The sequence below is a fragment of the Hemiscyllium ocellatum genome, chromosome 25, assembly GCF_020745735.1.
Source record: "Hemiscyllium ocellatum isolate sHemOce1 chromosome 25, sHemOce1.pat.X.cur, whole genome shotgun sequence".
NCBI lineage: Eukaryota > Metazoa > Chordata > Chondrichthyes > Orectolobiformes > Hemiscylliidae > Hemiscyllium > Hemiscyllium ocellatum.
In genome coordinates this window covers 41590379-41609826 of record NC_083425.1, presented here as the reverse complement: position 1 = coordinate 41609826, position 19448 = coordinate 41590379, and the positions used below count along the sequence as shown (strand labels likewise).

General features: G+C 37.8%; 1 protein-coding gene across 2 annotated transcripts in view; it reads right to left on the bottom strand.

Moving 5' to 3' along the window:
• Window positions 1-3059: 3059 nt before the first annotated feature.
• The window catches only part of wdr45b (WD repeat domain 45B), a 53867-nt gene continuing 37478 nt past the window's right edge, over window positions 3060-19448 (bottom strand). For both annotated transcript variants that reach the window (XM_060844597.1, XM_060844598.1), the window contains exons 6-10: window positions 18689-18879; window positions 17427-17512; window positions 9962-10063; window positions 8313-8434; window positions 3060-5383 (exon numbers count right to left, since the gene is read on the bottom strand). In XM_060844597.1, coding sequence (XP_060700580.1) covers window positions 5277-5383; window positions 8313-8434; window positions 9962-10063; window positions 17427-17512; window positions 18689-18879 — 608 coding nt within the window. In that variant the 3' untranslated portion in view covers window positions 3060-5276. The remainder of the gene's footprint in view (window positions 5384-8312; window positions 8435-9961; window positions 10064-17426; window positions 17513-18688; window positions 18880-19448) is intronic.

The window sequence follows — 19448 nt, the reverse complement described above, 5'->3', positions numbered from 1 at the left end:
GCTTTGATCTCATCCATTCAGTGCATGAATACTTTGCCAATTATCAGAAGCAGCATGCAATAACCTGAGCATACTTAACTGCATTGTAACAGCATTACATTGGTTTTTTTTTTAAAGAAATGCCTGCTGATGCTTCTGGTATAGTTTTTTTATACACATTGAAAAAAGGCTGTTAACCCTGACTTGATGGAATGGAATGGTGGGGCAATTGACCAAGTGATAAGTTTGATAGAATGCCATTCTACTGCTGCTGGCCCACACTAACTACCTACATCCATTCTTACTCTAACCCATTTCATCCAGTAGTAATGCCACATGATGGATATTTCCCTTCAGTATAAAGACATCTCCAAAAACACTCGCTGACAGATACATGTGTAATAGGCAGATGAGTGAAGGTGAAGCTAAATGGTCACTTTCTCATGTTTCTTTCATGAGTTGCCACCAGCTCAGTCTGGCAGTGACATCCTGCAGAACTCAGTCCAGAATGATGCTACAAACACTCTTGGTGACAGTCAGTGATAACTCTAAATTTTTCTCCTCACTAGCGTCAGTACGTCTTCCAAGTGGTGGTGAACAGAAAGTTCTGACTCATTAGTTGTAGATTATCATCAAGGTTTTCATTTCCCTGGTGCAACCAGGTCTGCACACTGTTGTCATGTTCACCTCTGGTGGGTCTGAATTGTCAGCGGAATAGAACAGGACTGATAGCAGAAGCAGTAATGCAACACTTAGAATAGACAGCCCTCCCTAAACTCTGGATCCTCTGTCATCATTAAATGTCAACAACTGGAAGAAACCCACCACCACAAATGATATCCTCACCAGAAAAGTTCACTAAAAAGAGGAAAACAACAGCAGACTCCCCTTCCTGGCTGTACTAGTGGAACACACAGCGACCAGGGAACTTCAGACCAGCACGTACAGGAAGAACACCCATAGGGTGTAGGTTTGCTCGCTGAGCTGTAGGTTTGATATCCAGACGTTTTATCACCTGGCTCGGTAACATCAGTGGCGACCTCTTCACTTCACTTGGAGGTCGCCACTGATGATGTTACCGAGCCAGGTGATGAAACATCTGGATATCAAACCTACAGCTCAGCGAGCAAACCTACACCCTAAACCTCAACCCGAGCTACAAACCTTGCAAGAACACCCATACTGACCAGATACTAAATTATAACAGCAACCACTGCAGCTCACATGAGCAGAGCTGCATTAGGATATTATCTAACCAGTCAAGAACACACTGCAGCAACCCAGAACTCTAGAAGGCAGATTAGGAACACCTATTCAAAAGGATTAAACAAAACAGGTTCCACAAGAGCATTATCCTCTGGAACTTAAGGGACAAACCAAAAGAAAACACTACACAACTAGACACCATAGCGGCCATACCATGCTCAAAAGACATTAGAGATAACGACCTGACTATTCAGACCCCTGGGAACCTTAGTAATCCACAGACCAGCAAACACCTTCCACCAGCTCCTCAAAAAAACAGGTCAAGGCCCAACACCCACATCCAACAGGACAAACGTTATCTACAAGATACCAGTAAGGACTGGGGAAAACATTACACAGGACAAACAAAAAACAGGCCATGAGAGTGCACACACATCAGCTTACCACTGTCAGATACACTTTTCCAACCACACAAAGGACAAATTCAACTGGGACGACACACTGGCCAAGCACCGGCAAAACAGAGAGATGTAAGAGTTCATGAAGCCTGGCACTCCAACTGGAACTCAGTCAAAGGACACATTGAACTGGACCCCACATGCAAACCACTTAGATACAGAATCTGAAGTACCAACAAACAGACATAAATACCAAGCAGGACAGAGCACTAACACCTTACAGACTCACCTAGCAAGGTGACAAAATGTTTGCAGAAAAACACACCAGCCTGGCAAACAAATCCCCGACTGCAAACCAATCTGATGGATAATTATACTGGTGTGCAGTGATTTAGCAGAGCTGAGCAGGACTTAGTAGGCAATTTCAGTCAGAAGTTGCGACTCAATCACAATTCCATGGGACAGATAAGAACAATCTTTTCCTTAGGACATTAATGAACCAGATTAGTTTCAATAACATTCAGGTAGTTTCTTCATTGGAGGCTTACAGTTAAATTTATTATAAAACATATCTCCAGTCCTGTGGTGAGATTTGAAATAATGGCCTAAGATAGTCTTTATTCTTTGGGATACGGGCATCACTGGCAATGCCAGCTTTAGTTGCCCATCCTTTAATGCCCCAGAACTGAGTGACTTGCCAGGCCCATTTCACGAGGCAGTTTAAAGTCAAAACATTACTTTGGGTCTACAGTCACACACAGGCCAGGTCTAGCACAGCCAGCAGGTTTCTTTTCCTAACTGATAATTAACAATGGCTTCATAGTCACCTTGACAGAGATTAGTGTTATATCCCAAAATTTCATAATTGAACATAAATTCCACCAGCAGTCAGTGGGATTTGAACCCAGCTCCCATTGCAATAGCCAGGGTCCAAAGAACATAACCCATTAATCAAGAGACTCCCACTAGAAATGAATATGATGCATGATCAAGCCGACATGTTGCTTAGGGGTTTGCACAAGTTAATTTAGGATTTCCACAGGAAACATGGCCATGATTGTGCCCAGATTTACAAGCTGCAATCACTGAGTTTACATTCATACTGCAGCAGAATTTACATTTATTCCTTTATCATGAATGCATTTTAAACTACTGTCAAACTTCAATCTATTGGCACATGACTAAAACCATCGACATGGTGCTGCAAATATTTGTCTCTCTACACCATTCAATTAAAACATTAATCATCATTACTCCCCTTCTTTCAAACCACAGTCCTGTTCTGCATGATCCCCAAACTAAAACTAAATATCAAATATTGTTTAGTGAAGAAAGATTACTAAGTACAAGACAACTAGTGTTTTGTAGCAAATGTACTTTTAGAATTAATGCTACATTTTCCCTACAACTGTAACAATTAACAACTGTTCAAGGTTACTATTCACGACTTTTTTTTATTAGTGCATGGAAATAGCAGATAAAATACAAAAAGGAATGACATGGGTCGAAACAAGTTAGTGAAAAAATTTAATACAAATAAACTTTTTTTAGTAAAAAGTGGACACAACTGTGAGTTTTCCTTAATAAACAGAACTTACACAGGCACACACTTGTATTTACATCATTTTTACTTGATTTAAATTTACACTACAGATCTCAAGTGAATGAACAGTGGTGCTCAAAACACTGGTTAATATTAGTAAAGAAAGGTGCTTTATGAAAATTATCTTATTAAGAATCCATTAAGTCCAGTTCAATAACTGTACAATTACAGGAGCAGGCAAGTGACCTGCTTAACATAGCTGTGATAAAAAGCTACAGTGAAAATCATTAGCAATGTGACAGCACACTTAACCCAATGCAGTTTCAATTGTAAGTTTCCTGAATTTTACTTGAAGTATTTATATTAAGCCGAGTTCTTCAAAATGTCTGCATGCTGTTGTCCTATTAATTGCAAATTCAAACTGTATTGTTTGAGATGCAGTACTGCACAACTTTAACTTCAGTAATAAAGCAGATTATATTGTAACTTTGCTAATTAACAGTAGTTTGTCAGTTACAATTGGGTACTTTTCAGTCCTTAAGATGCAGCACATTGGTTATTGAACCATTTCCACATATGAACTGTAAGTCTGCACATGCCACCAGAAAACTCTTAAGTCTATGTGAGTCTGGATAAATAAATAGGCTATTAACATTTGAAAGAAAGAAAATCAGTTTTCATTTAATTTCTGGAAAAAATCCTGTAAAATAACCATCATTCAAAGTGATCCTTTCCAGTAAGACACCACTGATCAAAACTGCCAGAAATATTTAACAAGCAGTATGTTTTTAATGAACTAGCTTCCAATCAAAAAAGCCAACCTGGTTAAATACCTTAAGAAAATATTTGAAGTTTTAGTTTACTGACTTAGGCTTTAATTAATTTTAAAGCCAAACTGGATTATTTTGTTAAACCTGGTCACTGGGAAGATTATGTTAAACTTGGTGAGGCTCTGGTCTGATTATATTGCACTATTAGATAGATTACAAAACAAAACAAAGTCATATGCCATCCAACTCAACAGAAATTAAAGGGAAGAAATATCAAAAGAAGAAAATGGATTACTCTTCGAAAATTAAACTGAATGAAAAAACCAAAACAACATTGTTTTAAACACAAAATTCTCTGTAGATGTTTGCACTAGTTTATTCTACAAAAACTACAATGATTTGTTCCCTAAACAGTATTTTGAACATATGCAAGGTTCTCAGTATGGATACTAATTTACTCAAGTGCAACAGATAGACAAATGTTTGCATCTCCAACAGGCAGAAAGAAATCTCACTTTTCCTTATATAAAAAAAAAGTATCAGACCTTCTTTCTGAGCAAAATCAACCATCAGTAATATACAAGTTCAACTTAGTGTTTAGTTTATATTTAAAAACAGCATTTTGCAATTAGAAAGGAGTTGAGTTTTGTACTTTATATACATTTAGCACAAAACTTGATGCTAATAAATTGGGCATCTTGTTTTAAACAGACACCAATTCGTAACTTTCAGTACTCCGTAGATTCCAAACTGGAAAGAGCAAAACTCACAACGTGTTTAACTCCATGAGCTGACCTAAAAATAACAATTTAACTGCTAAACAGCGTTGTACAACTTGATGCCCGTTTAAGCTTTTCACATTGAGGCCACACGATACAGTGAAAATGAGATGTGATGGCTGCACCATTTTTTTGGGATTGTGTATTTGACAAGTAATTGCTCACGTTAGGCATTGGCAAATTTCTTCGCCAGCAAACATTACAGAAAAACCTGCCGCTCCAAAAATGTTATATTATAAACACCCAGTCACAAAGAAATAAGTTTCAACAGGCACAATTAGTACAAGAGTTCTTTTATGAAGGGAAGGTTTGAAGGATTGATTATTTCCTGTGGTCAAAGATTAACTGCTTCTATTCATTTTAATTGAAAAAAAATTTGGATTCTCCCCCAATCTGAAACACTCCAGAACAGAATTTGAACATGGCAAAAATAATAAATGGAGCCTTTTCAACGCAATCTATCCAGTGGTCCATCCAGAGATTCATTCCATCCCTCAGTTTAATCACGTAACACTTTATCCTCTTTTAGGTGGCAGGTTAAAACAGCATCAGGAGATCTGTTTGAGAAGTAATTATTTGCACTCATATCTTATTCACACAGTCATATCTTATCATCTGTCATTTCCAGGAATTGGGCATAGACATCTCGGGTGCACTCGCCTTTGGTGTTGAATAAAAATTTGTAGTAGCTGCCATCTGCACAAATTGCTGAAATAAAACAGACTGAATTTTATTGCTAAAGAAAAGATTTCTATTCAGCAGTTTTACATATATCTGAAATTAAAGGGTAAAACAATTAACAAAAACAAAATACAGGTACAATCTCCAAAAGACTTAGGGTTTGGATTTTCAACCTCCAACTTATACACTGACTACTGCGTCATTTCAAAAGTATCTGGCATCAAATTGACATTGCTTTTTTTTGTTGACAGTCACGGCTGGGGACACTCAAGATAACCTAATATACAACAGCACGGCAATTACGGGCCTTTCAGCATGGCTGCGCCTACTCAAGCCTGGGCAAGCACTTCTCAAGCTGACAAAAGCCAGTATGCAGTGACTCAAAACAGCAAAGTTTAATTACAAAAAAAGACTGGATTGACTCAGACCGGGTAATGGGAATCACGCTTGTAAATAATCATTTGGTTGGTTAATACTGCTACCTTACACCTGGAGTAGAATTCGCTCTAGGACTTCCAAAGAAGCTTCTGATGTAAAATTGTAACTTTTACTATTTTGTAAAACTGTATAAAAATTTAAGCACTAGCTCACTGCATATTTACCTGGCAATACTATACTCCAGCTTCTCTAAACATTAGAAGTTATAATCTCAGCTTTGTACTTCAAAACAATAAAAGATTCATGGTAGACACAGGAAAGAAGAATAACTAATGTCAGATTTTTTTTGTGCAAGTTGCACAAATCACCTGGAAGTGAATGTGGAAATGACAGTAGGACAGAAACACAAAGCCAATTCTATTTGTTCCTAGATAAAAAGTGTTTATTCTGCATCCATTACAGGTTCAATTCAGAAACAGGAAAGGCTGTGAATTGAGATATATTGATAAAGTAGTTTCATAGGCAACCCTATCAATACATCACAAATTCACAGCCTTTATAATTTTAGAATATAGTTATTTCAGAAGATACTCTTATGTGCACAACATCAAGTCCCATGTTAAGCTATTTTTCTATCCAGTGCCTGCCAGGAATCGTTTGTGTTTGAAGTGCCTCAACATCAAGGCCCTATTTGACCAGCTGTGGCATCAATTACGTATCCAGTTGGCAAGCTCACCGCAAATCCCATATCACTTAACTTTACTCTGCCTACCACGTGAAACCTTGTCAAAGGCTTTACTAAAATCCAAACAAACATAATCTACTGCTCTACCATCAATCTTTTTGGTAACTCCCTCAAAAAACTCAAATCAAGTTTGAGACATTATTTTCCTCACACAAAACCATGCTGACTATCCTTAATCAATTTTTGCCTCTCTAAATGTCTGCAAGTCCTATATTTTAAAATCACCTCCAACAATTTACCCACAACCGAAGTCTGACTCTCAGATGTAGAGTTCCCTGGTTTCTCATTACAATCTTTCTAAAACAAACATTAGCGACCCTTCAGTCATCAGGCACCTTCAACCGTAGTTTTTGATGATGCAAATACTTCTGCAAGGGGTCTTGTAATTTCCTCCCTTGCTTCCAAAAACATTCTCAGATACATTAGATAACGTCCCAGGGATTTATCCAGCTTTATATTCAAACACTTTCTGAACTTCCTCTTCTGTAATGTGAACTGTTTTTAAAACATCACAATTTATTTCACTGCATTCTCTCGTCTCCATTTCAGTAAAAACGGACGCGAAATATTCATTTATTATCTCTCTCATCTCCTGAGGTTCAAAACAAGGACAACCTTCTTCATCCTTAAACAGGACTCTACCCTCTATCTAGTCACCCTCCTGCTCTTAATGTATTTGTAGAATCTCTTTGGATTATCCTTGACCTCATCTGCCACTGCTTTCTCATATCCCCTTTTGCCTTCCTGATTTGTCTAAGAATGCCTTACACTCTTTATATTGATTAAGAGACTGAATCTCTTCAAGTACTTTTTTAACGAGCTGTTTAGAAACTTCAGCTAAGCAGGTTCTAAAATTCCAGCTTTAAAAACATTGGTTTGGCAACTTTAAAAATAAATTAAGCAACTGCAAGAAAATGACAGCCAACAGAATGATTCAAGTTGAAAGTTCTGATTCAGTTTCAAGCTTTATTATTAGTGTCATTTCCTCTGGGCTACAATTTATGTTTGAATTTCTTAAAGGAAGCACAATGATAACATTTTAAAAAGTGTGTTTGCAGGCAAGCTAACAATGAAATATTGGGAGGTTCAACTAGGATGCCAGAAAGTTACTTATCCAAGGAGTTATTTCCTGCTTGGTGAAATCATTGCTAAATTTCAATACCTCTCTTATTTAAAAGCTATCCCTTATACTAAAAAAAAGTTACAGCTCACTAAACTTGAATGAATAGGTTTAGAAAGAGGAATATTAAATGAATAAATCAGCAAACCTATTGAACAATGGGTTCGCACCCCCAGCATTTCTACACATTTTTTTTAACTCCAATGGGCAATGCCATTGCACAAGCCCAGACTCAAGGCAGAAGCAGCTACAACGGTGCTGTAAAAACTCAAATCATAAACAAGGACTTCGTTATGAAGCAAGATTGGTAGTTTGAAAGCCAGTGGCTTAAATGATAAATGCTGAACTTAGCAAATTGGGTATCAAGGAAACGGTTTATATCTTGAACCATCAAATTTAAATCTGCTCTTTCAAATCAAAAGAAGCACCCAATTCAAATTTTGTATTTTACAACTATAAACAAGTCACTAGGTCAGGATCTTGACAAAAGTTGTATTTACATTCCCAGATCTGTTTTGACACATGCTTAGAGCTTTATGTAGCTTTTTCCAGAGTGAGAAGTTTTGATCTTTTCAAGTCTTTGATTAAAAAAAAGCAAGAAGCATAAATTTAAAGTATTGCTTCAACACAGATACTAACACCATCTTCACACACTTGATGGGCTACTTGGACTTTACATAATTATAACTCGGATGGAAAGAATGAAAACTTACCGACAACAGCATTTGGCTCAGTACCAAAGGCACAAATACAAGGCGAGCCAGAAGGAACCTGAAACTTGGAGAAGCTCCACTTAGAGCTGAAGTATTTTGGAAGGAAGCTTGCTGATGCTAAACTGCAATTACAGATGAGAAAAATTAGCTACAGTTACTCTTACAAAATGCAACATATCCTAACGCACCCATTACATGTGATAGCAGCATTTCTTCAGAAGACGACCTTGGATCCAGAGTTTGTTTTTAAAAAAAAACTGCAGCTGCACACAACACTAGGCAAGTCATCTACAATATGGGCAATTCTACAGACCTATACACGTATTAAAAATGTAAATAAAGTAAAAGGTCTGGTTAAGGGGATTGGAATTTTAAAAGTGTAGAAGTAATGCTTTTCAAGCAATAATAAAAAAAGACACAGATATTTGCTACTGATGACTGGCCTGGAGAGTAGCACAACTTAAATAATTATCTCGGGAACACTGTGGACAATTCAACTCTATGTTGAGATGCCCAGGCTGGCAACTGATTATTTCCTGAGCTGGTCAGAGGAGGATCAGTGTTATCCAACCAACCTCAGAAAATACTGATTGAGGAATTGTTGAATGTCCTGAGAAAACAGCAAGAAATGACGAAGTACTTCTTTCACCAGTGACCTCAAAATTAAATATACAGTTAAATGCCTATTGAACAACTCTCTACCAAAGGACTGAATGAAGGCTTGGTATCCACCATTTGGAAGTGCTTAATTGATCTGGCATATTAAAAATTCTTTTTTTCCTTTATAACATCATCTACCTGTGTCTGACTGAGAATGGGATTACAATCGAAACAGATCGGATTCAAATCTGATCTTAATTAGATCACCTCATTTCACGCTATCCTGCTAAACATATGGTACTAATAATATATTGATAATTTTTGTTCAAGTTACGCACTTGGTGTCCAAGATTTGTTATTGATAATATCTGGTTAGGGACAAGTGGGCATTTGAGGATCATTGAATATTTTAATTTTACGATGTTGCAAATTCACTAATAGCAAGCCAAACCGAACCAGCCAGAGTATCACTGGCTGTAACAGAAAAAGTGTAATAGATTTAAACAAGGTATTTCAAATGATTAAAAGGGATCTCTAAGGGTCAATCCAATGAAACTATTTTTCTTCAGGCTTGTAGAGCCTGTGCAAAATTAAATTTATGATAGCATTCCATTGTTTTCTTACGTAAGGATATGAAACAAAAAACATTGATAAACTGAGATACAGATCAACATAATCTAATTGTGCAAAAGCCCAGTCTTATACTTCCAGGAGATTGAATTAAGTTTTTTGTAAATATTCAGTGTTCTTATATTATGGAACAATAATATCATTGTGTGCACATCATCAATACGTTGTTTACATTTCAAAATGAGCTTCTGCTTAGATCACAGAATTGTTGTGGAGCAGAAGGCAGCCAATTGGACCATCTGGTCTGCAGAATATAAATGCAAGGCGTTATTTGTTCAAAAGGAACAAAGTTGCTTGGTAGGTCAGTTTAACCAAAAGCATTTCTGGCAGCAAGTTTGAGATGATCACTAAAATTTGAATTAATCAAATTTCAGATTAAGGCAATACAAAATCATTTTAAACTTCTACATGTCAATTACCTGGATTGTTTATTCCTTTTAGGGTCCTCAGCAGCAAAAATATGAACAGTCCCATGATCACTTGATACACAGATTAAAGATGCATCTTGATTAAAATTAATACTGCAAGGCAAAAACAAAAAATTAACTGCAACAGAATGAAATTTCAAATCATAAAAACGACCAACAAAAATAAGAGCTTAAGTAAAGGAGCATCAACTGGTTGTATATCTTTAAAGGGAAGGACAATTGCATATTTAGTTCCTTATTATGCCTATTTGCTTTAGGGATGGAAAAGTAGCAAAAAGGAGAAAAGTGCAAACCTATTCTGCTTATTTGCCACAAAACAACAATGTAGATCAAAAGAGGAACTAGGATAACAAAAATAAACAGTATTCTCAGCTTATGCCAAGATAAAAGAGGAGAACTGAAGCAGTTAGTCTGTAATATTTCCAGTGTTTCTCTTTTGATTCAGCTCTGTTCCAGGTCAGTCGCTCAGGTCTAACATGAAACAAATAAGTTTTGTTCAAATGATCAAAGATACAAAATGATACAAGGGGACAGGCAGCTTGCTTAGGATACGGCTGTTCCACAAAATCTTAAGCTCATACTAATTCAGAGATGCATTTCAGTAACTTGTTACAAGAATGAATTCCAGCTCTCCACAAATATAGCAATTCAGCTTTCTTTTCCCTATCACCTTCTGAATTTTGACTACTTTTAATCAATGTTACATCTCTAATATACTAGGGCATTGATTAAATATTGTTCAGTTCACCTACAAACTGAGCCATTCAAAACTTGACAAATTCCATGGACTCAAAGTTCAATCCAATTATCTCCATTTTTAAAAAAAACTTGCAAGTGATTGTTCACCAAGGTATTCTGCAATGTTATGATATTTGGATCAAATGCAAAGTGACAAAATTAGGGATACAATATCACTATATCCCAAAACCTCAGCAGCGTACCTGACCCAGTTAACATTTTAACTGGATAGCTGGTGCAATCTGAAACAACCCCAGCCACAATGAAATAGCGTGCCCTGAAAGCACAGAGGGGAAAAAAAAATTGTGGCCCTTGAGTGAACATTAATTCAACATAAATTAGCTTGGCCTATGATCACATGAACTTTCGATAAATGATTGTCTGAAACCCCATTATCAAATATATTACCATTTATTAAGAGTAAAGAAAGTGCAGTGCTGAGGAATCAGGGTAACCTTGTGCATTAAATATAAAAGGTCAGCATACAGGTGCAATAATTAAGGCAGCAAATGGAACTTTGGCCAGTGTTCAAGTTTAAAAAATAGGAAACTCTAATTACAACTGTACAGAATGTCAGTGAGGTTATACCTAGAACACTGCATACAATTCAAATTCAAATTCAAAGATCTTTAGGCAATACCTTTCATATCCATTACCACTTCCATCGAGAAAGATAAGGGCAGCAGATGCATGTTAACACCACCTGCAAATTCCCGTCTAAACCACACCCTACCTTACTTGAAAATATATCACTGTTCCTTCACTGTCGCAGAGTCAAAATCATGGAATTCCCTCCTAAGGTCAGCCTACAGTATATGGACTACAGCGGTTCAAGAAGGCAGCTCACCACCACCTTTGCAGGGCAAGTAGGGGCAGGCAATAAATGCTGGTCAGCAAACAAATTTTTTTAAAAGTATTGATCACCACGTTTAAGGATATACTGGCATTGAAGGCTGTTCAAAAAAAAAGAGATTCACTAGGCTGATTCCCAGAACGAAAGGGTTACTTATCAAGAACGGTTAACAGGTTAACTGCATCGCAAGAGTGATCTTATTGAAAAATACAAGATTCTGATTGTGGTTGACTATCTGATAGACATAGAAGATGCTGCCACTAGTGGAGAAATGTCAGACTAGGGAACAGAGTTACAGAATATGGAGTCACTCATTTAAAGCATAAGCAAAGGAATTTCTTCTCTCAGAGGATAGCAAATAGTGGAATTTTCTGCCAGAGAGAGTTGTAGAGCCTAGATATTTCATCTCGTGAGGGCTGAGTATCTGTGGAGTCAGAGTCATTGTGCCTATTTAAGGCTAAGATAGATAGATTCTTCATCAGTAATGGGGAAGGGCAGGAAACTGGATGTGAGGATTGTCGGATCAGCCATGGTCCTATTGAATGGCAGATCAGGATTGAGGGACCAACGGACTTATTCTTGTTCCTATTTCTTACAATGTCACGGTAAATATTTAAAAGAGGGAAGGTAGATTTTGTTTTTTTCCAAAAACAAAATAGGAGTTGTGGAGTCTGGAGGTAGCACAAGACATAGAAGGTGACTTGGGCAGATCAGTGATGATCTTATAGAGTCGTGGGGCGGGCTCGAAGAGCTGAATACCCTACTCTTGCTCCTATTTTTTACGTTCATATGCAGACAGACTATTTTATTTGCACACACACAGAACTGGTCAGTGAAATTATATTCAGACAGATTGTGAAACACAGTCTTTGATTTTTGAAGCAAAAGGATTTCATAAAAACGTGCATTGGCACACCGTTACTCACAAAATTGATCATAAGCTAATGTAAGAAGAAATTGCTAGAGAAAGTCTGCAGGTCTGGCAACTCCTGTTATAACAGACCTTAGAGTGCAGGTTCATAGCTCCTTGAAAGTAGAGTCACAGGATAGGATAGTGAAGGTGGCGTTCAGTATGCTTTCCTTTACTGGTCAGAATATTAAGCACAGGAATTGGGAGGTCATGTTGTGACTGTACAAGACATTAGTCAGGCCACGGTTGGAATACTGTATGCAAATCTGGTCTCCTTCCTATCGGAAAGATGTTGTGAAACTTGAAAGGGTTCAGAAAAGATTTACAAGGATGTTGCCAGGGTTGGAGGATCTGAGCTATTGGGAGAAGTTGAATAGGCTAGGGCTGTTTTCCCTGGAGCGCCAGAAGCGGAGAGGTGACCTTAGAGGTTTATAAACATCATGAGGGGCATGGATAGGTTAAATAGACAAAGTATTTTCCCTGGGATTTGGGAGTCCAGAACAACAGGACATAAATTTAGGGTGAGGGGTCAAAGATATAAAAGAGACCTAAGAGGCAACATTTTCATGCAGTGGGTAGCAGGTGTATCAAATGAGCTGCCAGAGGTTGTCGTGGAGGCTGGTACAATTGCAACATTTAAAGGCATCTGGATGGGTATACGGATAGGAAGGGTTTGGAGGGATATGGGCCGGGTGCTGGCAGGTGGGACTAGATTGGGTTGGAATATCTGGTCGGCATGGACCAAAGGGTCTGTTTCCATGCTGTACTCCACTATGACTCTATAGATCATAAGACAGAGGAGCAGAAATTAGGCTATTCAGCCCATCAAGTCTGTTCTGTCATTCAATCATGGCGGAGAAGTTTCTCAATCCCATTCTCCTGCTCTCTCCATGTTAGCCTTGATTCCCTTTATAAATCAAGAACCCGTCTATCTGCATCTTCAGCATACTCAATGACCTAGCGTCCACAGCCTTTTGTGGCATTGAATTCCGTGGATTTATCACTCTCTAGTTGAAGAAGTTTCTCTTTATCTCCATTCGAAAACGTCTTCCCTTTACTCCAAGGCTCTGTCCTCGGGTCCTAGTCTCTCCTAACAATGGAAACATCTTCCTAATTTCCACTCCGTCCAGGCCATTCAGTATGGTTCAATTAGATGCCCCTCATCATTCTAAACTACATCTAGTATAGACCCAGAGTCCTCAAACATTCCTCATATGTTAAGCTGTTCATTACTGGGACCATTCTTCTGAATCTCCTTTGAACATGCTCCAGGGCTTCGGAATTAAACGGTGTTGGAAAAATGATGAGCTTAAGTGCTAATGACAAACAGGGAGAAGGAGCAAGTGGAACAGATGGTGAATGAAGGGAATACACAAATACAAAATAGATGCTAAAGGCAGGTGTGCATAACAAAGTAAACAGAGCAAACCCACACAAAGAGGGCACTGAGTGGGTGAGTAGGTAGATGAATGTCATCAAAATGGAGGACAGCATTCAAATTCTGAAGATGGTGAATTCAATATAGAGTCCTGAGGACTATATAGTACCTAAGCGGAAAATGAGGTTGCATTTGGCTTATTGGACCATTGCAGCAGCTCACGGACAGAAATATTAGCACAACAGTAAGATGATGTATTAATAGTCAGAGTCAGAGTCAATCATACAGACAAGAGGGGTGCTCAGCGAACAGCTTTGCTTTCAATCTTGCCAAATTCAAGAAGACTGCACTGTGAACAGTGAACACAGTAGGCTAGATCGAAAGCAGTGATACTTGTCTTATCACAATACAAATAAGTCACTGCTTCACTTTGAAGGTATGAGGGCTTGTACAGTGAGGAAGGAGATACAAAAGGTCAAATGATCGGGGAGTAGGATCATCTTCTGCCACATCCAGTAGGATCACACAACCAAAACATATGTTCTTTCAATGTCAGCGTTCCACATAAAGGAATTCCTCTGACACATCTTGATTCACTCCAACATCACTCCTAACACTGTGTCACGATGGTCTCCAGATCACCCGTAGCACCTTTTCACGTAATTACATAAGGTAAAACCCTTACCCTTCCACCTCACCACTCCTCACTGTCAAAAGTCTTCAGACACACCTTAGAGGAGTACTACTTTTAATCCAGTCCATACATTTGCTTCTCCCAACATGCTCTCTTTTTTAAAACTTGGACACCCTTCCTTTGGAAAATGTTAAAAGATGCAATGCTTTTGATTTTTAAAACATCTCCAAAACCCATAAGTTCCACTAGAGGTACAAAGATAGCATAGACATGGGAATATCATAAATAGCAAGTTCCCCTTCAAGTCTTAAAGCATCTTGATTTGGAACTTTAATTGCTGCTTCTTCACTGTCCCTGGGTCAAAATCCTGGAACTCCCTTCCTTACAGCAGAGTGGTTGTCCCTAAAACCCAAAGCATGCAGCAATACACCTTCAACCTCAAGGGCAATTAGGAATTCTACTCTGGCCAGCATGATCCACATCCCAGAAGCAAAAAAGAAAGATTCCCCTTGTAACAAAGTCACCTTTTGGCTGAGTGCCAGCTGGCATCAATTAATCAAGGGTCTGAGATCTGCCTTGCCGCATGGATTTTTATGGTGTTATAGGTAATAGTAGTACTCAAACAATTGTTCTTGAAGGAAGGTCTTTTTCACTCCACTAGGCAAATTTGATTGACTTGGGTCTGAAAGGGTTTTTGCTTGTCAGCCTGGCCTGTGGATACTCCTATGGATTTGATCGAGATTTCAATGTAACATTTCACATACAGTTGTCTTATAAGGAAACAAACCAAATGTGGTAACAATTTAATTTGACATTTAAGTTAGCTGAAATTCTTTACACAGCAATAGATGTTTTGTAAACTACAATTTAATTGGAATTTGAAAAACACAACACCTCCTTGTGCACAGGTATGGACACAATCTTTTGGTGGCCTTGTTTTTTTATCCTCTCCATATTGTTGCCATGCTGATATCTTTGCCATCAGTCTAATGTACTGTTTCAATGACGCTTAGTGTAAGTTTGGGGAACAGCACTTCATCTTTTAGTGAGGACTTTACAGCCTTCTGATCTAAACATGGAGTTCAACAATTTCAGGCTGTTCCTCTTTCACAACCCAACCCTAAAATGTGTTTCCTTTATCTGTTTAAATTGCCTCTCATTTTTTGTTTTCAAAATAGCAGTATACCTGGGTGTAGGTATAAGCTTTGTTTAGTTTTCTTTCCCTTTCTGCCTCATGAGTATTCCCTTCAGCCCAGTAAGACTAACTCAGATTCAACCTATACCTTCCAGTCTGTCACAGAGTTCTCTTTTCAGCTTGCCTGACCCAACCCTTGCTCAAAATCTATTACATCCCTAAATTTTCCAGTTCCGGTTAAAGGGATCAACCTGAAATGTTACTTTTTCTGCCTTAGTGAATGCTGCTTGGTTACAGTACTTCCAACACCGTTTTAAAAATAGTGCTTGGTTGTTTCAAAAATGTTCTTGTTATGACCAGTATCTATTAACATTTGAGGTGGTATTTTGGGAGGGCAGGTTCTCTTAATTAGAAAGCAACAGCATTCTTGCTTCGCAGAAGATCTTTTGAAGAGAGACTGACCCCAGACTTCACCCACCATGCAACTTAAAGGGCTTATGAAACTCCTTGTATGCCACTTCCACTGCAATGTCCTTTTTCTGCTCTTTCCTTCAAAGAAATCAAAATTGGTTGCAAATTTATTCTCTCAATTCTCCTTGTTACGTAAGCACCCAAAAAAAGTGGTTTAGCATCCCTTAAGTGCTTTGTAATTTCATTTTTCCGGTTTTTTTTTTAAAACTGAAATTTATCCACAACTGAAATTTATGGAACCTCTTGGGAAATTTAAGGATGTAAGTGTGCACTCTGAGCTGGAAGGTTAGTTTCCAGACGTTTCATCACCATACGGGGTAATATCATCAGTGAGCCTCCAGTGAAGGCTCACTGATGTTACTAGTATGGTAACAAAATGTCTGAAAACTAATCTTCCAGCTCAGAGTGAACACTTACATCCAGAACCTCAACATGAGCTACAAATCTTCTCCAAACTTTTAAAAAATATATTTAAAAGTTAGAAGGAGCAAAGAGTTTAATCACCATTGTAAGTGAGAGACAAATTAAAATTACCAAGGGAAGTTCAGATTTGACAAAGTAAAAAAAAAATTTGAACTTGAAAATCTAGAATTCAACCAACTGGAGCTGTAGCTTCCAGTATTCAGCAGTGGAAGAAAGACTAAAACACCTGAAAAAGAAATGAAAAATTAACATGGCAATGTTAAATAAATATGTTCCATAATTGGGTAAATAATAGCAAATGTCAGGGTAAAATAACATACTTAAATGCTAGATAAAACAAAAAAAAAATCAGCTTTTTGTAGATATCGATCAAACTAGATGTGAATTTGGCAAGATTTATTTATGCAATTACATTTATTGAATGGATGATGTACAAAAATACTTTGTAGACGTGGACCTAGCCATTTAATGTCAAAAGCATTAACATCAGAACCCACCCAATCAGAGAGGGTATAATCCAATTGATCTGATTTAGAACGATGACCAGAGGCACACACTGAGTCCATAAAAGTTATAGTCATTTAGAACTACAATCTGTTCCAGAAATAAAATCGGATTAAAGAACATTACTATTAGAATCAATATATTGAAATAAAACAAACATTAATTTTTGCCTCTTTCTCCTGGTCTGTATGTTTCAGTCAGATGCAAATTGTTGAGTCACTTTGGTCTTTAGTCTTGGAACAGAATCGAAAACATTTAATTTTCAAACAGAATTTATGCCTAAGGTCAGACTAAATAGAAGCCAAAGCACCAACTTTGAATCTCAAACACATTATCCTTTTAAAAAAAAAGGACAAAACGCTCAGAGCCAGAACGAGTCAAATCATTGCTGAGCTGAGTTTTAAACGTACCAATAAATGTTTGCTGCTTGTGATCCTCTTCGTAACTCTTGGATGAGTTGTCCTGTGGTAGTGTCAAAAACTCGGACCAAGGTTCCCTGTACAAAATAATAGAGACTTTCTATAGATGGACATATTAATAATTTTTTAAATGTTTAATATATGGTGCAGGGAGATGGAGGTGGGGGTGGGGGTGAGTGGGAAAAAAAAAGAAATTATCAAGTGTTATGGAGTCACCTTTCTATAGGAAGGATGTCGTTAAACTTGAGGGTTCAGAAAAGATTTACAAGAATGTTGCTAGGACTGTAAGGTTTGAAATAAAAGGGAGAAGCTGAAGCTTTTTTTCCTCTGGAGGTTGAGGGGTGACCTTATAGAGATTTATAAAAAGATGATGATGGGCATGGAATGGAGTGAATAGCCAAAGTCTTTTTCCTAGGGTGAGGGCAACTCCAAAATTACAGGACATAGGTTTAAAAGGTGAGGGGGGAAAGATCAGAAAAAAGGACCCAAGCTGGACTAGGTCCATTTGGGATGCTTGGTCAGTGCATGAGAGTTGGACTGAAGGATCTCTCTCTGTGCTTTATGACTTTGAGATCAACTAACTGTCCACACATCATGGAGTGGAGCAAGTAGAAAAACTGAACAATGATTTACATCAATTGTGATCAACATCCACACGTTCAACTGGTAGACAGTTTTTATATGCATTTCAGGTGGGAGTAATACAGAGAAGTCAAACCAAATCTGTCTTTTAAAAAATACTAGGTACAAGAAGTCAATTTGAAAACCAGATTTTCAGTGGTGTGCTTCAAATCAAATACTTTGATTCTGCTTATAAATTCGATTTGTAAACTTGAATGATAAAAGTTCCGTTACGTAGAGAATTAAGATAAAATGTCAAGCTCCTGATCAACAAACTTCTGCTGTATTTCTTGGGGAAGAGAACAATTTTATTTAGTGCATTAAAAAAAGCTTAATTTCTGGGATGCTTATTGCCATCCGAACTGCAGGGGGCACCCTCATTATCCATGCAGTTGCAGTGCCTGTGACACTGCTGCCAGTGATACCACAGCAAGGTGCACACATCAAAGAACACAGCAAAATAAAAGTGTTTCTCAAATTTTAAATTACTTCAAATCTTGGAATCATGAATTGCTCAGGTCATCACTGTAAACACTTACTCACCCTGTTCCTAATCCCTCACTGCCTCACAGTAAACCATTGCTGAAAGCGAGAGAACAAGGTAAGGTAAAACAGAGTTTTACAAATCTTGCCTTTTCTGAAGCAGTGGCTATACGAGTCCCCTGAAGATTTAAAGCAATACAACTTAGAACTCCTTCATGTGCGGGTATGTCAACTGGAGGCTTTTCTGTGTTGGCAAGGTCCACTATTTGCACATGCCCTGTGTGTGTTCCTGGAAACGCTAGAAGGGAATTGTTGCTGTTTGGACAAAGGACACATAATCCTAGAAGCAACAAAGAGAAGACAGGACAAAACAACAATTAAGTCCATTATGATACATGATTGCATTTTACCAAGATTTTTAAAGTAGGCCGGTGTAGGATAGGTTTAGCGCGAATTCCAAACACAATGGATACACATTAAACTAGAAAATTGAATACATGTAAAAGGGCATTTGTCCATATTAGGTTCTCTTGGTCAAGTCTCTTGTTATTCACCAAGCCTTTCAAGGTCAATTTGATTGAAAGCATAAATCAACAGTCCTCTATTGATTTTGGTTTTACCTTTAAAAACTTAATGTTGAATAGCAGTCCATTTTCAAGGTTCTAAATATTTGAACAACATTGCCTTGTTTGGGGCCTCAGCAAAATGTAATTATCCCCTTGCATCCTGACACCTAGTTTTTAGCCAAGCATCTATGCAGCCAATAGTTTGCATCTATCCCAGAAACACATGCTTTGCAAATCAATCAATCAAATGACAGATACTGTGTGAAGCCTTTGTGAAATCCAACCAGGGAACATCCACACTCTCAATCCGTGCATTCTATTAGGAGGACTCTGGAAAGAATTT